Source organism: Gossypium raimondii, chromosome 10 (assembly GCF_025698545.1).
Source record: "Gossypium raimondii isolate GPD5lz chromosome 10, ASM2569854v1, whole genome shotgun sequence".
NCBI classification, from domain to species: Eukaryota; Viridiplantae; Streptophyta; class Magnoliopsida; order Malvales; family Malvaceae; genus Gossypium; species Gossypium raimondii.
This window is the reverse complement of record NC_068574.1, coordinates 60,326,434-60,351,403: the sequence shown is the minus strand read 5'-3', so window position 1 is coordinate 60,351,403 and position 24,970 is coordinate 60,326,434. Positions and strand designations below refer to the sequence as shown.

Genomic DNA, 24,970 nt, shown 5'->3' with positions numbered 1-24,970 from the left:
TCATATAAAAACAGCATTACGAACACACACAAGGCTCTGCATGGATTATCTCTGATTCGAAGAACCATATAAAGATTCAACTCGAATCAAAGCAAAAGAAGAATGACTCGGATCCAAGCAACACAAAGGACTATATATGTAATGAAAAAGTCTTTCAAATAATGTTCATAATGTTTTACAGAAAAAAAAAAAGCAATGAATAAAATTGCATTGCAAGCTATACTTATAGAAGAAATGCACAACAATGAAAAATACATAAGTTTTACGCAAGTTCTGTACGCTAATTCTTATCGAATTGATTGTCTTTCTCTACAACCACATCGACCATCTCGTACCTAAAATCTTCGGGACTCACTTGACATTCAACCGGGAACACCGAATGCCTACTAACCAAAATCGCCCACATAAACAACACCACGAATGCGAACAAAGCTCCACATCCGGTACCAAAAATCAACCCTGCCAAGAATGTAAGTGCACAAAACTTGTTCTTCCCTGTTCTAAATCCATCACTATCCTTATGTGGATTTGCAGGCAATGAATGCATCGAATTCAAAACATGTCTAACCCTAAACCTCCATGAATAAACATTACTGAAAGAAGATCCATTAATAGATGTTGATATTATACCAACAAAAACATCTTTAGTACCCCACATTTCTAACAAATCAATAGAGTATGTTAGAATTGGACTAAAAGGCCTTTTTGAATCAAATGTACTTAACCTAACTTGTAAAAGCTTAGAACTTGAATCATAATCAACCCAAGATTTCAATGGTTCACCATTGTTTAACACCATTGATGATGATGACAAGTTACTAACTTTAATAGATTCAAGGCTATTAATGTCAATTCCTATATGATTCGCATTGAAGTCACCAACTTTATCATCTTTTTGAGTATCAAATTCAATACCCAAATACATGTTTTCACCAAAAAGACCAAATGATCCTTGACTTGTAAACCTTGCTTGAAATCCATTAGGAACAAAAACTAGAGCTAAACCATCAGCATTACCAGGTGATAAAGAGAAGGTAAACTCAGTTGAAAACGACACCGGTTCACCTACAAACTTGAAGGGCTTGTCCAGCAATAAAAGACCAGAACTCGGCGCGTGAGAGCGCGTGAGGATGACATTTGAGCTTCCATTTTCGACCCTGGCATCCCCAAAGAGGGAAATGTAGGGATCAAAATTGGGGTTATTTTGAAGGGCAAAAGAGGAAACGGGTTTTGCTGTAAAGAATAGAAAGATTAATATTTGAAGGTTAAAAGAGAAAGGGTAGCTATGAATGGAAAAAGTAGCCATTTTTGTTTACTTTTTTTCTTGGAATTTTGATTCTTTGTTCTTTTGGGAAAGGGACGGTGAAAGGGTGATTTATATTGGGGGTCCGAATACAAAGGGGTTTCAATATTGAAGGCATGGCAGTTGGCAAAAAGGTTCCATTTTTGGCTTAGGGAAACTGCTTTGAACGACTGAAATCTTGTTTTTTTATTATTATGAAATAGATTTCAAGTTCTATAAATTAAGGGTTGTTCAGTTGAATCTAAGCTATTTTTTTCATTCAAAATTTGTTGTGTTAACCATTGTAGTTTGCAAGTTGTATTGATATTAAAAATTGAGATGTTCATTCAATAAAGGGTTAATCTAATTTTTATCTGGTAATTAGGGTTGTTTTAATATATATATATTTAATAACTATAAATTTAATTTTTAATGTTTAGAAATTACATTATTATTATTTAAATATATTTAAAAAAGAGTCAGATAATTTATTTTAACGAAAATGCTAACGGTAGCTAAATTATCACTTTAATTTAATACATGTACTATTTTGATTATCAACTTGGTCCCTACACTCTATTTTGATTATCAACTTGGTCCCTACACTCTATTTTGATTATCGGTTTAGCTCTTGTACTTTGATTTTGTACATCTCATTACACATCTATATATTTTACATTAAAAAAGAGAGTTAATTTCACCAATCACACACCACCACAAGTCAATGAAAGTAAAAAACAAATTCAAAAATTTAGATTTTTTAAAAAATCATAAAAACTCCAAAAATGTTAACTTGGAAAATATTAAAATTTAAAATTATAATCTATTTTTGGAAATTATAAAAAATATATTTAAAACTATAAGTATGCAAAACTAAAAAAGTTAAAATTGTCATCAAATTTTAAAAACCATTTGTTTGAAATTCTAGGTTTTTTAGAAAATATTAAAATTTTATGAAAAGTTAAAATAATTATATGATTTTTTGGAAACTTTAGGAATGTTTTTCCATTTTAATGAAATTTTGATATTTTAAAGGATTTTGAGTTTTTAGTAAAAAATTCATTAAAAAATCATAAAGGGTAAACAATTTCTTGAACTTTTCAAAAAAAAGGTAATTAAGCTTTTTCACAAAAAACAGACTCAATTAAACCTTTGAACTTAAAAATTGTATCAATTGAGCCCTTTGACGGAATCCGTCGTTAGTTCCATTAAATGTTGATGATGAGGCAGGTAACAGTTGCCAAATCATGCGTTTTCTTCCAAGCGGCAGATGATGTGTAAACTTAATGACGTTGAAGAAAATGGATGATTTGGCAACTGTTAACTGCCACATCATCAACATTTAATGGAGCTAACAGTCAACAACGAATTTCGTCGAACAAAAGGTTTAATTGATGCAATTTTCAAGTTTAATAGCTTAATTGAGTGTATTTTTTGTTGAAGGATTTAATTGATTTTTTTTTTATAAAAAGTTCAGAGACTTTTTTACCCCTTAAGCCTTCTTTAAAAGGTCAGAGATCACTTAATAAAAGAAATTTTAAGGTTTTTTTCAAGCATTTTGAGAATTATTTAACTTGAGTTATGAAGGTATAAATGCTTTTCTCTTCTTTCTTTCTTTTTTTTTTCTTTCTAAAAAAAGATTAAATGTCTAATTGATTTGACATTTTATGGATTTTTTCTAAAAAATATTAAATGCTATATATATGTGTGTGTTGTTTTTGTTAGTATTGTAAATGCCAAGTTTATGTTTTAATCATGTCTAGTGTTGCCATGGCAGCTTCAAACACTTCAAAGAAAACATTTAATGAAAATGGTGTTTTAGTTGGAGTTGCAGATACATTCAATGCTCTATGTGGAAATTTTTGTATTATTTGTAAATTTGAAATTTAATTATTGTATTTTTATTTTTAAGTATTTAGTCTTTTTAATTTTCAGATTTGAAATTCATGTTTTACTCGTTAACACAGTTAAGATTATTTTGTTAAATCAAAGTTCATTTCAACACCATCTTTTCAGTTAGATTACTACCAAGTAGGGTTTTTTAATATTTTATTTCACAATGTCATACCAATAAATTTAACAATTTTAATAATTGAACTTGGATTTAAAAACTTGAAAAATAAGACTAAATTCTAAATTTGTGAAGAGTACAGAGATCCATAGTATATTTAAGGGGTCAAAGTACAATTTTACTTTTACTAATTTAAAACTTTAAAAAACCTAAATAAAAAAAAATTCATTTTAAGAGGGGTCAGGGCCTGCCAAGTTCCAATCCCCTAACTACGCTACTACTTTTATTATAATCTCTAGAGTTAGAAAAGAAACATAACATTTTTTGGTATTGAAATATTTGTTTAAGTATTGAGTTATTCGTTCAAATTCCAAGAATTTTTAAAAATTTTTTAGGAAGATTTAGATGAATAAAATTAAAAATGAGTTTAAACAAAAAAAATCAATTTAAAATATGAGTTGGACCTAGATTTTAATATTCAAAGCCTGACTTGATCCAACCTAATTTTTTTAAGTTTATAATAAATTATTTTCTCAAACTTCTATATGTAAAATATATGATATTATAATGTTAATATTAAAAAAATTAGGTTATTTATGATTAGAATTAAAAATATATAGTAAAATCATATGTATAAATTACAAATAATAAATAGAAATATTTATCTTATAAAAAAAAGGTAATATAAACATATTAAATAAATTTGAGTTAACAATTATAAATATGAACGAGATTATACAAAATTTAAAATTCATGTTTTGAATCGAATCGAATTTAAAAATCTATTTATACACCCCACATAGACTCGACCCGAGTCTGATGAAACCTGCATGGGAGCCTGTATTTAGCGGCCCACGGCCCCACAGTCATTGCCAGTTTCCCAGGTTGACGTTTCTTCATAACAGTATAGAAACCCTTCATTTTTCTTTAAAATCTAGGTGCTCAAAAATTCTATATTTTAGGCATATTCGACTGTTTTTCTTTTATAAAAATATATACATGTAATAGAATATATATTTTTCACCCATTTTTAGTGGATCTGTTAGTGATAAGAGTGATGATTCATACAAAAGTGTTGAGATGTTTGGAAGTGTTTGTGAGTGGTCTTGTTTGTATAGCTTGATGTAGGATTCTTTACATTAGTGTATTGTTAAGGAGAACAAACAGATAAGTCTTTCTGCAAATGTATTTAAATGTGATTAGAGCGCTAGCTTGTTGTCTTGCTATGGAGCCTCTAGAGGGGTCCCATGTGATTTGGAAAGTTGTTCACATTCCAAGCAACCAAGAGACAGATGTTGTAGAAAGACGTGGTCTACGCATGGTGGTCACGAAGCAAGGCAAGCTCTTCCTCTTTTTCTCTATTCAAGGTGGTTAACTTAAGCGGAGTGGTCGCATATAACAAATTCTTTAATGAATTCATTCTCTAAATAAAGCTCCACGTAAGTAAGATTATAAAGTTGAATCGGATCAGAATTCTCATTATCTATATTTCTGTTTGGTTGAAATATGTCGTAAGTTTTTGTATTTTTTGAAAATTTAAAATTTAATTCATGTAATTCTTTTAGAAAATTAAAATTTTAGATTCTTATAAATTATTGAACATAAAATTACAAAGATTAGATTCTAAATTTTCAAAAAATTTTGGGTTTTCATAAACCTTGGAGACACAATGATGCAATGTGTGGGGGGCTGTTTTTCATTTCAGACCAAAGACAAAAGCTTGTAAAACCAGTCATAAAGGATGCATAGGACACTTTTGCAGTTATATTGTTCCATTTCAAGTTGTGGAGATAAATAAGAAACCATGAAGTTAATTTTTTTTTATTTCCTTTAATTGGTATTGCATCATTCGAGTTTAAATCTCATCACATAAAAATATTATAGCGAGGAATTTCATTTAGGATTTAGATAAAATTATAAAATTTGAAGTCCAAATTAAAATTTTTATATTAAATTATTAATTGTTTAAATTTTTATACATTATATAATTAAAGGGTGAAATAGAAGAAATTTGGGTTTTTGATATTTAGTTTGAAAAATAATATCTTATTAAAAATATTTTTAAAAAATATAATCTATAGTTTTATATTATACAATTTGTGGAGTCCAAGGAGGAGACATTTTAATTAGATATTTCACATTCAAAGGACAAATTGTACACTCTAATGTCCCCAAAAATTCTCCACTTCTGAAACTTGGCAGGGCCCATATCTTACTCACCATTTTCAATTTTATTTCATTTCATTAAAGAGTTCAACTCTTAAAAAAAAACACATTTATTTGATATGAGGGTGAAATTCTCATTAAATCCCTCAAAATTTTTAAAAAAAAAGTTAGACCCTCCAGAATTTAATGCCAAATCTACTATTGAGGTTCAAGATGGGATGGGTTTGGGAATATATAAGTAAAAATCAAGTCGAATTCAAGGTGAAAAAGAACCCATCCTGTTTCGCTCTATTACCATCTCTATAGTTTTAAGCATAAAAACTTAAAAAATAACATAAAAAATTTCTATATAGACAAAATTTCTTACAAGATGTGTGACACAATACATTTGTCTCCGAACCTAAAATTACTACAAAGAAAGTAAAGAAATTGATAATAATATTATTTTATGGAAGATTGAGCATAGATAAATACAATGAACCATAAATTAAAAACTACATGAAATTACTAGTTGGTTTAGTAAATTATTGTAATAAAATATAAAAAGAATATTCAAAGCAATTAATGCCTCTCTAATATTTAGACCTGATTGCAATCTTAATAGCTTACAAGTACTATAAAATCATATTGCAATTGTCTTCAACATGTAGGATAAAAAATCCCCATTTTCAAGGGTTAATGTTTGTTGCTTTGTCTTTGGGGAGGATCAACTTGTTGTTTATTTCATTTATTGGAAATGTTCCCTAATAAAATAATGGTGGTATTTTATGTTCATTTCCCGTCGATAAATTAATCTCTATATATCAGATTAAAAAGTAAATTTGTACTATTAAAAATTAGTGCGGTTGACGAAATAATCTGACAATTAAATGTAGTAGTGGAAAAGGATGGAATTTTTAATAAAAGCGACTGTTTACTCTTTAATATAATGACCTTTATGGTATTTTTACTTTTACTGTCCATGAAAATTAATCATTTCAGGGTTCATGGCTACCACTCCCAACAATGTTATATTCAAAGTTCAAACTTGAGTTCTCTCAATATATCTTTCTACTACGCCTAACAATGTTATATTTGAACTTTTAAATGAAATTATTTTCTTTATTTACAACACTCGAATCTAAAACTCTACATAAAACAATCGTGATCTTTATCGGTGGACCGAATAAAAATTGGGATATTAATGCATACACATGTACACAATGGTGAGTAATTAAGCAAATTAAATGGGTAGTTTGTATTGTTGGTGGCCATGTGACAAAAGGGATATATATATATTTATATGTAAATAAGATAAAATATTAGAATGTTGGGGTCATGTGGTTTAGAGGGATCAAGAAAATTAAAAGGAGAAAGAAGAATCAAAGATTCATACATATAACATTAAAAAAATTAAAATTTGTATAATAAAATTATAAATTTATGAAAAGTTATGTAAATGTGAAATAATTTATACATAATTATGAAATATATATATATATATAAATATAAGAAATAACACATGTCTAAGTAAAATTATATAAAATTTTATTAATGGTCTGTCATCACATGTGCGTGATTCCTTTGCCTTTGGGACACTCAATGTGAGCCCCAAGGGAAATTTTTTTTACAAGAAATTGAAATCCTTAAATATATACCAATCTTTCACTACCTTGGATTCTAATTAAAGTCATTTAAGCATATGATTTAGGGTTTTGTTAATAAATTCATCCATATAATTCATTTTAATAAAATCAAATTTTATCATATTAAACTTAGGAATAAACTCCCAAAAAATGGAAAAAATCATAATTTATTATGTTTAAATCATTTATAAAGTTACTTTTCAAAAGGTTAACTCAAATGTAATGATAAAAAAAAAGAATTTTCCAAAATGGGGTAAGATTTAAAAAAAATTATAGTCACTGTTTTATTCATAATGGGTATGAATAGCTAGCTTCCACTTGGTTATTTATCAATGATGATTAATTCATAGACAGGGACCTCCAAGAAATTACATATAATAATTGAAAAATTATATATATTTACCTCTAAAACAAACCCATTTGCTTCTTCAAATTACATGATTTAATAAATTAAAAAACATAAGATATTTTGGGTTTTGTTTCTTCTTTTAGTTCTATAAAATAAACTCAGAATTAAGATCCTCCACTAATATAATCAAGAAATAATTAACTTCTTGTTGCTAAAAATACTAATTAATTAATATACATGTATGTATATATTTATAAAATAAAGCAAAATAATTTCATAAATGATCTCCCATATTTCATGAAATTAGATCTAATAATATATGTTCATCATCTAGGATTTCAAAAATTTCGAATTTAAGATTACGAGTGAAAGTAAATATTATATTATTATAACATGCGAGAAAATGTTTAAGTGTGTATTATCTTTCAATTTACGAATTTAGGTATAAAAAAACTTTTAAACAAATTAAGCTTTTAACTACATAGCTACCATGGTGAAAAAAAAAACCCTACCCAAAAACCTAAGAGAAAACTCATGCAAATTAAAGAGTTTTAAAACACTAAAAGGAAAACCCAACAGAAATCAGCTTTTGGTTTCCATGAAGACAAAAACTCAAACTATGTATGTATATGTATATATGTGTGTACGAAAGATGGACTATGATTCACTTACATGATACGAAGAGGGTGTTTGAAGCCATTTTCTTCTACGAATCCACTGGTTTCAGGGCAAGAAGCTATCATATATATAAGTATATATATGTGTGTATATATGTTTGAAGCTACCAAAGGAGGAATCCAAAGGGATAGCATGATCCAAAATTGTGAATTTGTTTTGGGGGAGGGGGAGAATTGAAAAGAAAAAGAAAATATAGGGTTGAAAAAAAATAAAGGATCAATGCGATCCCTTTGGATGCCTTCTCAAGTACTTGGCAGTGTTTAAACCAGAGAGACCCTTTCTTCTTCTTTTCTTTACTTTTGGGGGCTTTCTTCTTTGTTTTGTTTCTTTCTTTTATAGAGGAAAAGTGGGTTTTTAGGAGACCTCTCTCCAATATAAAAACAGATAGCTAACTGCTCAAAATTATTTAAAAAAAAATATTTATAAAAAATTCATGGTAAATAAGATGAGAAAAATAATGGTAAAATTGTATGAAATGATTATGAAATAAAATCGGACTGGATTTAATTTAGTGATTATATATGAATTAAGTACAAAGTAGGGGCTAAATTAAAAGTTTTAAATGAAAGTTGGGATAAAAAGAATAAATATAATTTTTTAGGACAACAAAAAATATATTTTTTTACTATTATTAAGTGTGAAATATCAATAGAGGCTGTTGTTTTTAGAACCGAACTGTCAATTGGATCAAGAACCGGCTTGAAATAAAGGGTTTGATCAGTTGATCGGTAAATCAGTCGGACCAGTTGAATCATCGATTGAATTGATTTTTTCTATTTTAATTTTTATAATTTATTTAATTGAACTGGACAGATTCATCAGACCGAGAACTAATAATTAGACCAATTTGACCACGGTTCCAATTCTGAAAATCTTGATCTAATTGAACTGATAAAAATGATAAAATCGAGAAATTTGGTTTTCTAACCTTTTAAACACTATAATTTTTTTTGAATTTTTAATGTGAAAATCGAAGAGTTAATTTTATAAACAAAAAAATTGATTTTTAACTTTTTTTTGTTGGTGTTGAGACTTGTAAAAAATGTACAATTTGTTTTTAAAAAAAAATGTACAATTTTTTTTAAAAAAAATTGAAAATGTAGACCCCATTATGAAATTAACCAACAAACATATGGAAAAGGTTTTTACTAGTAGTGGGTCAAGCTATCCCTTCTTAGAAATTCCCAACAAGTTGGGTGGCCATTATTAATAATTTCTCATTTTGTTGTTTGCTTATTTTAATATGAAGCTTTGTGGTCCATCCAATCCCTTACACCAAACTCTTTTATATTACTTATTTTTCAAGGGAATACATTCTCAAATTTTTTTATAATATTTATTTATTTGTATATAGACATGTTCATGGATTAAGCTACTCGTCTAAGTCCGAAGGTTTGGCCGAAATTTAGGAAGGTTTGAGTAAAATATTAGGCCCAAAAAAGGGCTTGGGCAAAAGAAATAGGCCCATTTAAAATATGGGCTAGGCTCGGGCTTGAACATTTAAGGCCCAGACCCAACCTGTTTTTAAGTTTATAATATTCTATATTATGTTATTTTTATATATTATGTAATTTAGAACACATTAAAAAAAATAAACCTATACTAAATAGATAATACTACTCTAATGTAAACATTAAAATAATGTTAAGATGCCTATATAAAAAATTTCAATAAAAAATATTAAATATTAAAATAAAACAATAAAATATTTTTTTAAAAATGAAAATAATATGGGCTAGCCTGAAATGGACTTGGGTTTGTCTTTTGCAAATATGAGTAGGTTTGGACAAAATTTTAGACCCATATGTCGCATTGGGCCGAGCTTGGACAAGCATAAAATATGTTAATATCACGCTTAGGCCCGGTCCAGACCTGACTCGTTCCGGCCCATGAGTACCTCTATTTTATATCATACGATTATCAATTTATTAATTTATTTTTACTCGAGTTTTACGATGATTTTGAGTTAAATTGTAGTTTTGATCCTTCAATTATACTTAAATTTTTATTTAATCTCTGTGTTTTAATTTGGCATTATTTGATCCTCTATATTTATAACGTTATTAGTAAACGTGAATCTAACGGGGAATTTAGTGGCGTTGGCTCCCCAAACAAGCAAAAAAAATATTTTTTAAGTCTCTTGAACAATTATAAAATTATAAACTAGTATAATAGTAAATTTATTTTTTGGTCCCCAATAATTTATAATTCAGTTTCACCCGCTAAAATATTTTTTGCCTTCACCCGTTGTTATCAGTTATCTCAAATAGTTAATACCGTTAACTATTCCAACACCAAAAAATTCATGTCTAACATGACAATTTGGAAAAGAATTTTGAAGAAAAAGTTAATAACTATTTTAAATAACTAATAATATTATAAAATAGGATAAATTTAAAATATAATTATTAAATCTTAAATATGAGCCTATTAGAAAGACTAAAACCACAATTTTGACTGTATTATTATTATTAATATCAAAGCAATAATAAATTTATTTAGACCATATGATTACGTACGTCAAAGATACATTATATTTAGGGTTCTTTCGGCAGATATATTGAGTAATTTAATAGGCCTGCCTTTGATTCTTTTCATTATTTTTTCAGAAAAGATTTCGCTTTCTTATTATTTTATTGCTGGTCGATTGAGTATTAACTCGATTGGTATGTGTATTATTGTTAATGCGGGAGGACGTGGATTTGAACATGTTGAAGCGTATTATCCTCCTACTTATGAATTGGAGAGGAGCTATAGATAGTTCTAGACATTGTGTCAAAAAAAGTTTGTTCGAAAAAAATATTTTATTACTGGAACTGTTTTTTTAAATATTTTATAATTTTATCTCGATATTTCTAAATAAAATTTCTGATCTCGCTTGATCTCATCCTCTAAATCACATAAAATTATAATTTTACCCACAAATATTTATCATCATGCATGTAGTTTTCACCAAAGTTTATAAAATCTATAGGATAGTTTCTTCGTATGTGGACTAAAGGCAATATGCATGAACCATGTCAAAATTTTAACCTTTTATTTATTGTCAGTTTGCTGCTTTTTCCCAAACCTTATCATTTCTTGTTGCTTCCAAACTACGAACTGAAAGATACATTATCATCGGATAAAAGTAATATTTAGTCCTTGAATTTGATTATTTTTTCACTTAGATCTTCATTTATTACGAAGTTTTTAGATTGCATCATATCATCATATGAAAGCCTTTTTTTTTGTTTATTTATTCAGCCATTCAATAAATAAAATAGAAGGAAAGCAGAGAACAAAATAGAGAAGCAAAGCTCTTAAATCAGGATCCAAGTTTAAGGATTAAATTGAGAAAAGCAGTCGAGTACAATTGGTATTGCTTTTTTTTTCATCATTTGTGTATATATATATATATGGATGAACTAGAACTACTACAATTGGTCATTTTCTTAGGAAGAAATATGAACCATTGGATGATAGGGCAATTGAATAAGCTATGAAGAGTCTCAATTGGTCTCTGAAGATCATGGTGTATGGTGCTAGATCTTGTCCACACTAAAGAAGCATGAATCGACCACATGCTATGTGCAGGCTTTATTTTTCCATGGTGCTATTGATGCCCCACCACTTTGTTGGTAAAATTGTGTCTCGCAAATCTATATATAATTTCTTTTACGTACGCATCGTAGCAGAATTTTATAAATTTGTTTTGGATATGGAATTTGGCGTCACGTTACATATAGTGGGAAAGGGAAAAAAGGAAGGGTTTTTAGTTGGATCTTTGGTTCGTTTCTATCAAGGGGAAGAGAGTGTGCAATGAAGGACATATATGTGTCCCTTCTTTGAAGGACATAAATTTCCATCACCACTCAAAGTGTATGTTACTCAGTACTTGCATGCATGCATACATACATACATACATACATGCGTATACTTGTAATATACGAGAAAGTTTGATGTAGTTTTTTATAGGTTAAAACATGCTATAGGTCCTTATACTTTTCAAAAATTTGAAATTTAGTTCATGTATTTTTATTTATAGGAATTTAGTTCATCTACTTTTCAAATTTTGAAATTCAAGTCCAATTGTTAACACTGTTGATTTTTTTTAAGGGGTTAAATTTGTTGGTGTGACATTTTGAAATAAAAAAAATTACTCACTTAATAGCAATATAGCTAAAAAATAGCGTTGTAATGAACTTGAATTTAACAAAATAATCTTAACAATGTTAACCGCTGTACCTGAATTTTGAAATCTAAAAAGTAGAGGGACTAATTTCCTAGCAACAAAAGTACATTGACTAAATTCTAAATTTACGAAAAGTACAGGGACTTACAGCATATTCTAAATTTACTTGAATCAACCTTATTGTTACCTGGATACATGCATATATACATAAATGTAGGGGTGTAAATGAAATACTGATGTTCGGAAGCTATTTGAATTTGATTAGATAATTATCAAGTAATATTGGAGTACCATAATACTCGAATCGAATGGCTTGCGAGCCTAATCAAGTTTTTCTCATATTATATAGAAAGAACTTGAATACTAATGATCCGACTCAAGCTTGAGTAGCTCAATTAAGCATCGAGCTGAAACTCAAACTATTTTCATCGTTATATGATTGAGCTTAAATCGAATATCCAACTTTAAATTTCGAATAATTTATAAATTTTGAAGAACTAAAAATCTAAATTCGAAGAAGCAGATTCTTTTTTGAAATTCTTTGGTTTGGATTTTTATGGTTGTTTTTAGAGTAGACTTTTTTCAGTTTCAATTGGCCTCACTCATGATGACATGATAACAGCATTAAGTCACCCCTATGAATGTACCTCTATTGGATTTTATTAGAGTGGACTTTTATGGTTGATTTTGAATTTAAGCCAATTAAGTAATGCAGGGAGTTTATTATTTGTGCCACTTGTTGACATTTATTCCTATAATTAATGAAATTTAATGCTATGATATATATATTAACTTTTGGATCTTAGCTTGAGAAAGGGAAGAATTTTTAGGTTTCAATATTTGAAATTATTATAAAAAATAAATTTTAATTAATAAAATGAAAATATGCTCTAACCCCATATTTTATTTTAAGGTATTTAGTCCCTTAATTTTCAGATTTAAAAATACTAGTCTAACTGTTAATATTGTTAAACATCTTTTGTCAAATTCAAATTCATTAGGTCGTCATTTTTTAGTTATACATCTACCAAGTGAATTTTTTATTTAAAATATCAAACCATTAAGTTTAACAGAAAAAATTTATCAAGATTAACAATTAAACTTGAATTTTAAAACCTGAAAATTAGAAAGACTAAATTTCTGAAAGTAAAACTATAAAGACCAAATTCTAAATTTTATGAATTTCGAATGTTATGTTTTCTAATGGTGCGTTCAAAATTCAATATAATTATATATATATATATTCGAACATATAAAATTATGAATTTCAAAATTTCAAAATATTTGAAAAATTTAAATTCACTACTAAATACAGTATCCCACATAGCACATACACTGATTTTAAATTTAAAATTCATATTTTCGAAATTTAAATTCCTAATGTTGTACCAAAATTTGTGGAATTTTGAAATCTTTGTGGTTTTCATTCATTTGCAATTATCATATGATGGTCCTACAACTTCTAACCTGTACAACTATTCCTTTATTTGATTTGATGTTTGAAGCTTTGTTTCACAAATTGCTGGCATCATTATTCTTTCTGAGATGAAAAAAAAAAAATCATGATTATAAATAAATGGATAAATTAACATTTAGTCCTTAAATTTAGTAATTTCTTTCACTTTGATCTCTTATTTTTTGTCACATTTATCTCGAACTTGGTATGTTTTCTTTTTCTACTTTAGTAATCGAACTTAAATTCCGTTAAGGTATGATGGCATGATCTTTTGAGATTTTGCCATGTCATCACTTAAATTTTTTAAAATTTTAAATTTCTTTATAATTTTAATTTGTTTGGTATTCTTTTAGATTTTATATAAATTAGGTGATGATGTGGTACAATCTTAGAGTGACACACTATCATATACCAACAGAATATAAATTGTTAACTAAATTAGAAATGGATAAATCTCAAAACTATACATGAACTATGGTTTAATGTGCAATTGTATGCATGAACTTTGATTTTGTGCAATTTTATACATGAAATTTTGATTTGATTCAATCATTGTAAATTATTAACACAATTATTGATATAACATCATTTTATGTTTATATATTTCATATATAAATAATTATATTTATCTAATATAAAAATAAACTGGTTATTTATCTATTTAAATGTGTATGATTAAATCAAAATTAAAGTTTCAAGTATAAACTTGAACTACAACTAGAGTTTCATGTGTATAATCACGTCAAATTAAAGTTCATATATACAACTGCATATTAAATCGAAGTTCATATATAATTTTGAGATTTATCCTGATTAGAAAAGATTGCTAAATTTCAAAACTAACGTGGACCAAAAACAATTTAATAACTAAATTAAAAACTGCTAAATTCAAAGAATATATGAAGCGACCATGGAGAAGGTGCTCATCGTTTATGCTCATCTTTTGGAGGAAGTTGCATATGAAGCGAGTCTTTATGCTCATCATTTGGAGGAAGGTGCATCTGTGCACGAACACTTACAGTGTTTAAAGAAATTCTCTCAAACTTGGAGGCCATAGAGGTTCAATATGATAAGGAAGATCTAGGGTTGATTCCACTTTGTTCATTGCCCTCGTCTTATTCAACCTTTAGAGACACGATTTGATATAGTCGCGAGTCTCTCACAATTGATGATGTTTATGATTCTTTGACCTCGCATGATAAGATGAAGCATCTTGTGGTTAAACCCGACTCTAAGAGAGAGGGTCTCATTGTTCGTAAGAGATAAGATCAGAATGCTGATGATGATCGTGGAAGTCTAAGGGTAGATCGAAGTCTTCAAACAGAGGTAAAACTTGTAACTTTTGTAAGAAGAAAGGGCACATTAAATCTGAGTGTTATAAGTTACAGAACAAGATAAAAAGGGAGGCTGCGAATCAAAAGGGAAAATAACTAGAAAATTCTAGTGAAGCTGATGTTGTAGAAGACTGCAGCGATGGTGAACTTCTAATCGCTTCTACCAACAATTCTAAATTGAGCGAGGAGCGGATCCTTAATTCGGGCGACACCTTCCACACGAGTCTCAATCGGGATTGGTTTACAACTTACAAAATAGTGTTTGAAGTTATTATTTTGATGGGAAATAATGTTTCATGTAAAATTTCAGGTGTTGGAACAATTAAAGTTAAGATGTTTAACAGAGTTGTCAGAACACTTAGTGACGTGCGACATGTTCCAGAATTGAAGAGAAATTTAATTTCGTTGAGTACTATTGATTCAAAAAGGTACAGCTACACAGCTAAAAGTGGGGTTTTGAATATTTCCAAAGGTTCCCTCGTTGTGATGAAAGGACAAATAAAGACTGCCAAGTTATATGTTGTGATGAAAGGGCAGATAAAGACTGCCTTCGAGAGGTGGAGCTAATTATATGCTAACTTTTATGGATGATTTTTCCAAAAAAGTTTGGGCGTTCTTCCTGAAGCAGAAAAGTGATGTGTTTTTCGCATTTAAGTCTTGGAAAATTATGATTGAAAAATAAACGGGAAAACAAATAAAATACCTCCGCACAGATAATGACTTAGAGTTCTGTTCTGATGAGTTTAATAAACTGTGTAAGTTAGAAGGGATCGTGAGACACTTGACAGTTTGTCATACTCCACAGCAAAACGGTGTTGCAGAACGAATGAACAGAACAATCATGGAGAAGGTTCAATGTATGTTGTCAAATGTCAATTTACCAAAGTTGTTTTGGGTCGAAGAAACCTCTACTGCATGTTTTTTATCAATCGATCTCCATCCGTTGCCATTGAGAAAAAGACTCCACAAGAGGTATGGTCTGGTAATCTTGCTGACTATTCTGATTTAAATATATTTGGGTGTCCTGCGTATACTCATGTTGATAATGGAAAATTAGAACCAAGATCCATTAAATGTGCTTTTCTTGGTTATAAAGCTGGTGTAAAAGGGTATAAGTTATGGTGTCCTGAGAATAGAAAATTTGTGATTAGCAGAGATGTTGTTTTTGATCAAATTGCTATGCTACCTAACTTATCTCTTAAAGACTCTTCCAATAAAGAAAATCAAAAGCAGGTGGAGCATCAAATTAATCCAGAATCTACAACAGAGTCGACTCTTCAAGCGAGTACAAAAATTCATAATAGAGTTGCTTCTTTACTACAATACTCTATTGCCAAAAATAGAACTAGAAGAGAATTAAACCTCTAAAGAAGTATGCCAAGGCTGATCTAGTTGCTTATGCTTTAAATGTGGCTGAAGATATAGATGCAAGCCAAGAGCCATCTAATTATTCTGAGGTTGTTAGTTGTGAAGACTCAGAAAAGTGGATGTTTGCTATGCAATAGGAGATGGAATCACTCCATAAAAACAGAACATGGGATCTTATGAAACTTCCTAAAGGTAAAAAGACTGTTCGTTGTAAATATGTGTTTATAAAGAAAGAAGGGACTTCAGGAGTTGAAGAACTTAGATATAAAGCAAAGCTTGTTGCAAAAGGTTACAGTCAAATTCCAGGAGTGGACTTCACAGATGTGTTCTCCCCAGTTGTGAAGTATAGTTCGATTCGAGCTTTGCTTGATATTATGGCCATGCATGATTTGGAGCTTAAGCAGTTAGATGTAAAAACTATATTTTTGCATGGAGAACTTGAGGAAGATATTTACATGCAATAACCAGAAGGTTTTACAGTCTAAAAAAAGGATTATGTTTGCGGTTTGAAACAGTCACCAAGACAGTGGTACAAGAGGTTTGATTCCTTTATGACTTTTCATGATTTCAAAAGAAGTATTTTTGACAGTTGTGTTTACTTTAAGAAAAACAATGATGGTTCTTTTATGTATCTACTCATTTATGCTGATGACATGTTGATAGCAGCAAAAGATAAAGGAGAGACAAAAAAGGTAAAAGCCCAACTAATTGAAGAATTTAAGATGAAAGATTTGGGACCAGCAAAGAAGACACTTGGTATGGAGATTCTCAAAGATAGAAAAGCAAGCAAATTATACCTAAGTCAGAAGGGGTACATTGAGAAAGTTCTTTGTAGGTTCAATATGCAGAGTGCTAAGCCTGTTAGTACTCGTTTAGCAGCTCATTTCAAACTTTCATCAGCTTTGTCTCCACAATCAGATGATGAGATTGAGTACATGTCACATGTTCTATACTCTAGTGCAGTAGGATCTCTCATGTATACTAAGCTTTGTTCACGTCCAGATTTATCATATGCAGTCAGTGCAGTTAGCAGATACATAGCGAATCCTAGTAAAGAACATTGGAAAACAGTTTAGTGGATTTTAAGATACTTACGAAGTACTACTGATGTTTGCTTACAATTTGGAAGAACTAGAGATGGACTCATTGGGTATGTTGATGTTGATTTTGCTGAAGACCTTGATAGAAGAAGATCTCTCACAAGTTATGTTTTTACAATCGGAAGTTGTGCAATTAGTTGGAAAGCCACTTTGTAAACTACAATCGCTTTGTCTACCACTGAAGCTGAGTACATAGCGATTACTGAGGCTTGTAAAGAAGCTATTTGGTTGAAGGGACTATTTAGTGAACTCAATGAAGACCTTCAAATCAGTACAGTATTTTGTGACAATCAGAGTGCCATCTTCTTTACAAAAGATCAAATATTTCATGAGAGAACAAAACACATTGATGTTCGGTATCATTTTGTTCGTGATATTATTGCTCGTGGTGTTATTGTTGTGAGCAAAATTAGTACTCATGAAAATCCTGCAGATATGATGACTAAGTCACTTCCTATAACCAAGTTTGAGCATTGATTAAACTTGGTTGGTGTTCATTGTTAAAGGGGTTTTATGGAAGAGGTGAAAAACTTGTTTGTTGAGAATTTGTGTCAAGATGGGGATTGTTAGAGTTGTGTGACCCAAATTCTAAGAGATTGCTTGCAAGCCAAGTTAAACAAAATATATATTCTTTCTAGAAGATTTAGTATTTATGAGTAATAATATATTTAGCATTTATTAACATAATATATTTGACTTTGATTAGAATTAGGTTTTTTTAACCTATAAATATATATAGTCGAAACTCTTTTTGTAATCATTCGAATTCGACATAGTGAATTTTCTTCTCCTCTGCCCGTGGTTTTTTTCCCGAAAGGGTTTCCACGTAAAAATCTGTGTGTTCTTTATTTTTATTTCTCTTTTCTTTACGATATATTGTCATTGTCGACGTTCTATTTATACAAAAACCTTACAACTGGTTAATATTTGAGTATAAGAGAACTAAAAACCCTAAAGTTGGTAAAAGTACTATGGAGATCCATGTATTAGGAGTTAGATTAAAGAGTAAATTGATCATTTGTTAAAAACTGGTGTGACAGACGAAATAACTAGACAGTTACACATGACGTGCTATATGAACCTCATGTAAACATACAAATTAGTTCTGAAATTTATAACAGAAAAAACTCATTTGCTCTTTGATTTAACGTAGATGATTTAATTTTCCCATTTTTTAGTCGAAGAAATAAAATGTAACTCGAATCCTAATACAAAAGCCTCCATAATACTTTCACTCTTAAATTTATGTATATGATAAATGTAATTAAAACCACAAATTCATGTATGATATTTAAAGGTACTCTATTGTTGTTTTCCTTAATGACACATGGACTTTGAATGTCACATGGGTTCTCTCAATTAGGAGAGGGTCTTCATACAAAAGGACAATTCAATTAGTGCTAAGGACACCCTATCCTACCCTAGCTAGCTTTACTTTTCAATGACATCAATGTTTGTAGCCTATCTTGTGTGTAAGGAATGGGGCATTGAGTGCCTTTAACAACAACAAAAATTAAGGTTTTGGGACCCTCAAATATAAAGGATTAAGGGTTCTTTTTCTTTCTCTATTTTTTCTTCCATTCTTTTGTTGATATCGTTTTTTCTTGCAAATATAAATTTGAAGTTAGCCCTAGTTATGATCACCACCAATCATTTTTGGCCATGGGACTTTATTTTGTTTTAGTCTTAATGTTTATTAGCTTAAGGGCCGTTGGTTCAAAGTCATCATCATATTATTTATATCGATATATATAAATTAAATGATTTTTTAATTTAATGTGTATCGTGAATATTTTGATTTTAATTTTAAATTTAATTTCTTTAATACCAATCCATTAATCTATCAATTTGTGAAAATTACCTTTGTTTACTTTTTATGGATCTTGTTTATTTATAATGATGGTAAAACGATCGCAAAGTAATAAGAAAAAAAACATATAAATTTTACGTGGAAACCCTTTTGAGAAAATATCACGGGCAGAGGAAAAGGAATTCAAAAAACAAATGATACAGGAGGAGTTTCGAATGCATCTATTCAAGGGTTGAAAAACCATGTTTTAATCAAAGTCAAATAGTAGAAGTATAGCTCTATATGGACTCAAGTTGTGCGGTATGGTTCATACCGTAGGGGCTCCTCGGTCTCTCACCCCCACAGATCCCCTTATTTGTCACTGTATTTACTTCTTCAACAAGTGACGAGATTCGAGTCACACAATTTCTAACAGATTCAAAATTTCATTTAATTAGAGTCTAAATTTTGTAAAAGAGTATTTCAAAAATAAAAATCTTGATTGAACTTATTAATGTATTTTAGGAACTCTAAAATAAAAAAAATTATATTCCACTCACTCCACAAATAAGACGATGAGAGTGTCATATGTTACTTTTTTAAATATTAATCTCATTATTGATTCTTACTATATTTACTCTTTTTTATATAATACTTAAAATTAACCATAGTCCCTCCCCAACCTTTATATAGGAAGATAATGCGCTTCAATGCACTCGAACTCACATCCTGCTGCACTGGCAACAATGCCAATTACAATCGAGCTAAGACACATACAACCTTTAAATAGGAAGATAATACGCTTTAATGCACTCAACTCACATGCTCCTGCACTGACAACAATGCTAATTCCAATCGAGCTAAGACAGATAAATTATATAAAAAAATACACATAATAAAATTTTAACTCCTAATGTATAAAATAATTGCTTTTTAATTATTATCTATATATTAGTTGTAAAATATGAAATAGACATCCAATAAAATCTAAATGCCGACAACCATTAATAATGCAAAAAGCATTGTTACTAAATTGTGAGAATCAAATTTTAATTCCAATTAAATGTTAGAAAATAGTCATTAAAATTTTTGTATTTAGAATCTAATTAATTAGGTTTAAAGGCAAAGCATTTATTGAAGCAAATTCATGTACTGTTGTTTTAATCTTTCTCTTTCTTTAAATTAAATTTATTTATTAAAATTTAATTATAAAATACATATAAATATTAATATAAAAAATTTAATATTTTATTTTTAACCCATGCAATCTAAACTTGAATAAGAAAAATTTTGGATAATGTAAATTTGGGTTTTTACAATTTTTAAATCATTTTGGTCTCGAGTCATTATTCAGGTTTGAATTAGTTGCGGCTACAGATCAATTTCAAATTCAGGTTGTTTCAGGTTTTGCAACCAAGATTTTCGAGTTAAGTTAGAGTTCAGGTCATTTAGGGTTTTTTTTAATCATTTTAGATTTATGTGATTTTGAATTTTAATCATCTTGGATTCGAGTAAGTTTCAATTCAAATGATTTTTAGTTCGGAAAGTTAACTTGCTGTCATAAAATCGAGTCAAATTGAATTTGAATTCTGATTAATTGAATCTTATTTTCGATTGTTGATTAGATTTGACAGGTCAAATGAGATTACAAAACACCCACTCAATTCTCATTAGTGATTTTTTAAGGGGTTTCTTTTAGGACCTGTTGAAAACATTCTACAAAGTCATTGGTCTAAGAAAAAAACATGTTATCAAATGTTGTGTTTGTCACTTTAGTTGAACAAAAAACAATAGGTGCAAATCCTAGTCATGTCAAAAAAATAAAAAGAAAGAAAGAAAAAGATTGCATGCCATGAATTTTCAACCCTTCATTTGCTATACGAATCTATGAAGATGAACAAGGAACATACATCCCGTTTGCTTTTTGAGGGGTTCTTATGTCTGTCTAGAAACAACCCATTGGCCCCCTATTTGTGTTTTTGAAAACAATAGAGATTGGAAACATGGTCCATAGCACTTTGGTTGGTTGGAAAAACATGCTCATAAAATATGTCTCTTTTGCTCTCTATATCATCTAGCTAATTCCTTGAATAAATATTACTCGAATTTGAGTGTAAGTGTTGTGCCCAACATGCATATAATTAAATTTTTGATGTTTTATTTTTCGTATTTTGAAGTTTTTTTTAAAATTTTGTCGCGTAATAGTAACAGAATTAAATTGGCTTTACTCGAAATAATTTCCATGATACATCAAACCATCAACTTCTTTTTATTTGCCTTTTGATGAAATTGATTTATCATCTTTAAAAACATGTAATGCTAGGGAAATCTAATGATAGAAAATTTTGGGAGGCCCTTATGAAACTTTAGTTAGCAGCCCCATATCATATATATATATATATATATGTGTATAGTGCCTAATTATCTTCATTTTAAAGTATACATGTTTGACAAAACAAATGTTCCAGATTGAAGATGCTACTACAAAAACAGCAGTTTCATATTCACTAGATGTAATGATATGTGATGTTAAGATCAACATTGCGTGTGCATGTATATACATATTTGCACCAAATCATAAAATAATGAATTTGTCACAGAATATTGGCCAATTGGGTTGTTAACATAAATTTATTGCTTTCTTTGGGTGCCCCTCTCAATATATTCTCAAAATTTTGTTTACCTTCGGACAACAGTCTATTAGCGTAGAGACGAAGTCCCTGAGAAGTCCCTATGTTGGCTATTGTAAAAGTGCTTCTTAAGTCGCTAAAGAGTGAATGCAGCTACGCTATTGAAGAACTGATTCGTGGTGAAAAATATATGGTGTATGAATCAAACTCAACCTTTCAGATATAGAGGTCAAGTGGACAAGCATAGGACCACTTAAACAAAACTCGGTATAGAGATAAAATTATACATTGACCCACAAAAAATCATCTCGATACCTCCATGTAAACCGTCATCAACCTCCATATATTATTGAAATTTCTAAAATGACAAAACAACAAACATCCTTTAAAACATTGTTCATCCATCTTTTATAATTTGTTTTCTTACATTGTTTTTCGTGGCCTAAATTCTGGTTAGAAACTGAAATCTGTAAAGCCAACAACACAGTTCCAATCTCCAATTATCATTATGTAACTTTTGAGACAACAAAAGTAAATAAAAGAAAAACATTTCACCAACCAATCTATAGTTTCATTTCATCAGTGTCATAAATCTGTCATGTCTGGCTTTGCGCGATCATTGCAGCTGATTTTGGAACCTTTGTTTTTTCATTTTACTGCTTAGATCAATTTTTTTTTATTTACTAGTTTTTATTATTCAATAGTTACATTGAGTCTCGATTATAATTAGAATTCAACTGAATTCTTAAATTAAAAAAAACTGTTTTAGTATTTTTTTTATAATTTGAATTCTTAATTAAATCTAAATTATTCTATTAAAATAATTGTAAAATGAATTAATTAATATAAAGCCAACAGGTCATTGACAGGTGTTAATCCATATAAAGGAGTCAAAAGGAGGTTTTATTATTACAAACAATATTATCCACATATATGTCGGATAGGTATATTAATTAATTTTAGGATCAATTACACTCAAAGTTATTAAATTATTAATAAATTTATGTTTTATTCGTTTAATGTCAAAAAGTTACAAAATGATCCCTAAATTATTCGAAAGTTTTTATTTAAGTCATTAAGTTATTAAAATCGTTGTTGTATTGCCTTCTTTGTTTGCACCGTCTACAGTCTACACCAATCGAAAGCTTTCATTACCTTTCTCTTCTACAATTCAATTTTTTTTTGTGAAACTGTTTTGAATGTTATGAATCTATGAACTAAAATCCAAACAGTTTTCTTCTCCGATCTTTGACATTGACAGTCAAGTCGACTTGGATCTAAGGTATGTTTTTTTTACTTGTTGATGGGTATTGATCCACCATACTGATCGTTGAATCGTCATGTGGAGCTTGCTAGCCGATTTAAAAAAAAAAAAACTTAACAACCCAATGACTTAAAGAAAAACTTCTAAATAGTTCAATAACTTAAACGAAAACTTTAGAATAGTTTAAGGACTGTTTTGTAATTTTTAAAGTTGAGTGACCAAAACGTAAACTTACTAATAGTTTAGTGACTTGGAGTGTAGTTTACCCTTTAATTTAATTTAATTAGGTTATAACAAGTTAATAATCCAAACATGTTGTGAAACTTAAATTGACCCAAATTAAATTATCAAAACCAAAACAATCAAAATTTAAAAATTATGAATCGAAATGATCCAAATTGAAATTGTTTGAAAATTTTAGAACTTGTTCCAAATTACTCCGATTAACAAGTCTCAAAATTTTTATTTTTCTAGGTGTTTCATGTCTAAAACATAAAGAAAATATAATTCTTAAGATATTAAAAGTAAATAAAATTTATTCACTAAATTATGGATAATTTCTCATTTTGTTCACTTAATTAAAAAGTTACAATTTGATAATTGAACTATTCAAAAGTTTTTATTTAAGTCACTAAGTTGTTAAGCTTTTTTTTTTAAAGTTCTGTAAGCGAGCTCTAATAAATGATTCGATGATTGATACAGTGGATCAACACTCATCGACCAGTAGAAGAACATACCTTAGATCCAAGTCGATCTAACGGTCAATATCAGAGATCGAAGAAAAAAGCTGTTCGAATTTTGATTCTTAAACTCGTGACATCCAAAGTTGTTTCATGAAAAAAAAAAGAACTGTAGAAGAGAAGAGAAAAGAGAGTTTGCGATTGGTTTAGGCAGCGCTAACAAAGAAAGCCATATAAAATCGATTTTAACAACCCAGTGACTTAAAATAAAAAGTTTTGAATGATTCATTGAGCAAAACAAAAACTCTAATAATGTAATTTACTCTAATTTTGAAATAAAATTTAAAGGTTACCATATAAAATTTAAAAGTAAAAATGTATAATAAAATAAGGTTTGGAAATTATAGGTTAGCAAATATGTCCGATTGGCATCTTTCCTTTTAATAATGAGACAACGAAAGACAATCTAACAACTGATTTACTCAAAACCTCTTCAACAAATACTATTCCACTCTTTTTTTTTTTGTTTTTTGTCCTCTATTCAATATATATGCACATATATGTATATGAAAGAGACACCCACAATTTCATGTCTGCAAATTTAAGCTTAGAGACAAAGATAAAGCTTATAAGTGAAAAAGAAAGGCCAATCTCCCACAAGTACTCGAGTATATATATATATATACATAAAGGGAAGTTTTGAGTCAACTTCCATAGATGAATGTAGGGGCAAACCCCAAGATTTTGTGTTAAGAAAGGTTAGATTGAATAGTTAATTTTTTGAGAGGTTGAAAACGCAATTTCATTATATGAATAAGGAAGTCAAGGCTTTCGCTTGCACCTTTGAATCTAAGGGCGAAGTTAGAAATTTTATTTGGGGGCTGAGACAAAATTATAAAATTTTGAAATGACCAAGATTGAAAATTTTGTGTTAAAATACTTAAATTACATTATTAATTTTTTTGAAGGGATCAAAAATGTAAAATTTCTATTTATTTAAGAACTAAAAGACTTAGTTTATCTTTTATTTTCTTTCAAAATATTTTAATTGTTTATACGTTTAT

The 24,970-nt window shown here is 29.0% G+C and overlaps 1 protein-coding gene across 1 annotated transcript; it reads right to left on the bottom strand.

Annotated features, from left to right (window-relative positions):
- Positions 1–280: 280 nt before the first annotated feature.
- On the bottom strand, positions 281–1,306 carry LOC128034031 (lectin-like protein At1g53070). The gene has a single exon (XM_052622564.1). The coding sequence runs from the start codon at positions 1,304–1,306 to the stop codon at positions 281–283; it is 1,026 nt and encodes a 341-aa protein (XP_052478524.1).
- Positions 1,307–24,970: the final 23,664 nt, after the last annotated feature.

What these genes read in the sequence shown, in the direction of transcription:
- LOC128034031 (XM_052622564.1), bottom strand. Translation starts at nt 1,306, where the DNA reads ATGGCTACTTTTTCCATTCATAGCTACCCTTTCTCTTTTAACCTTCAA.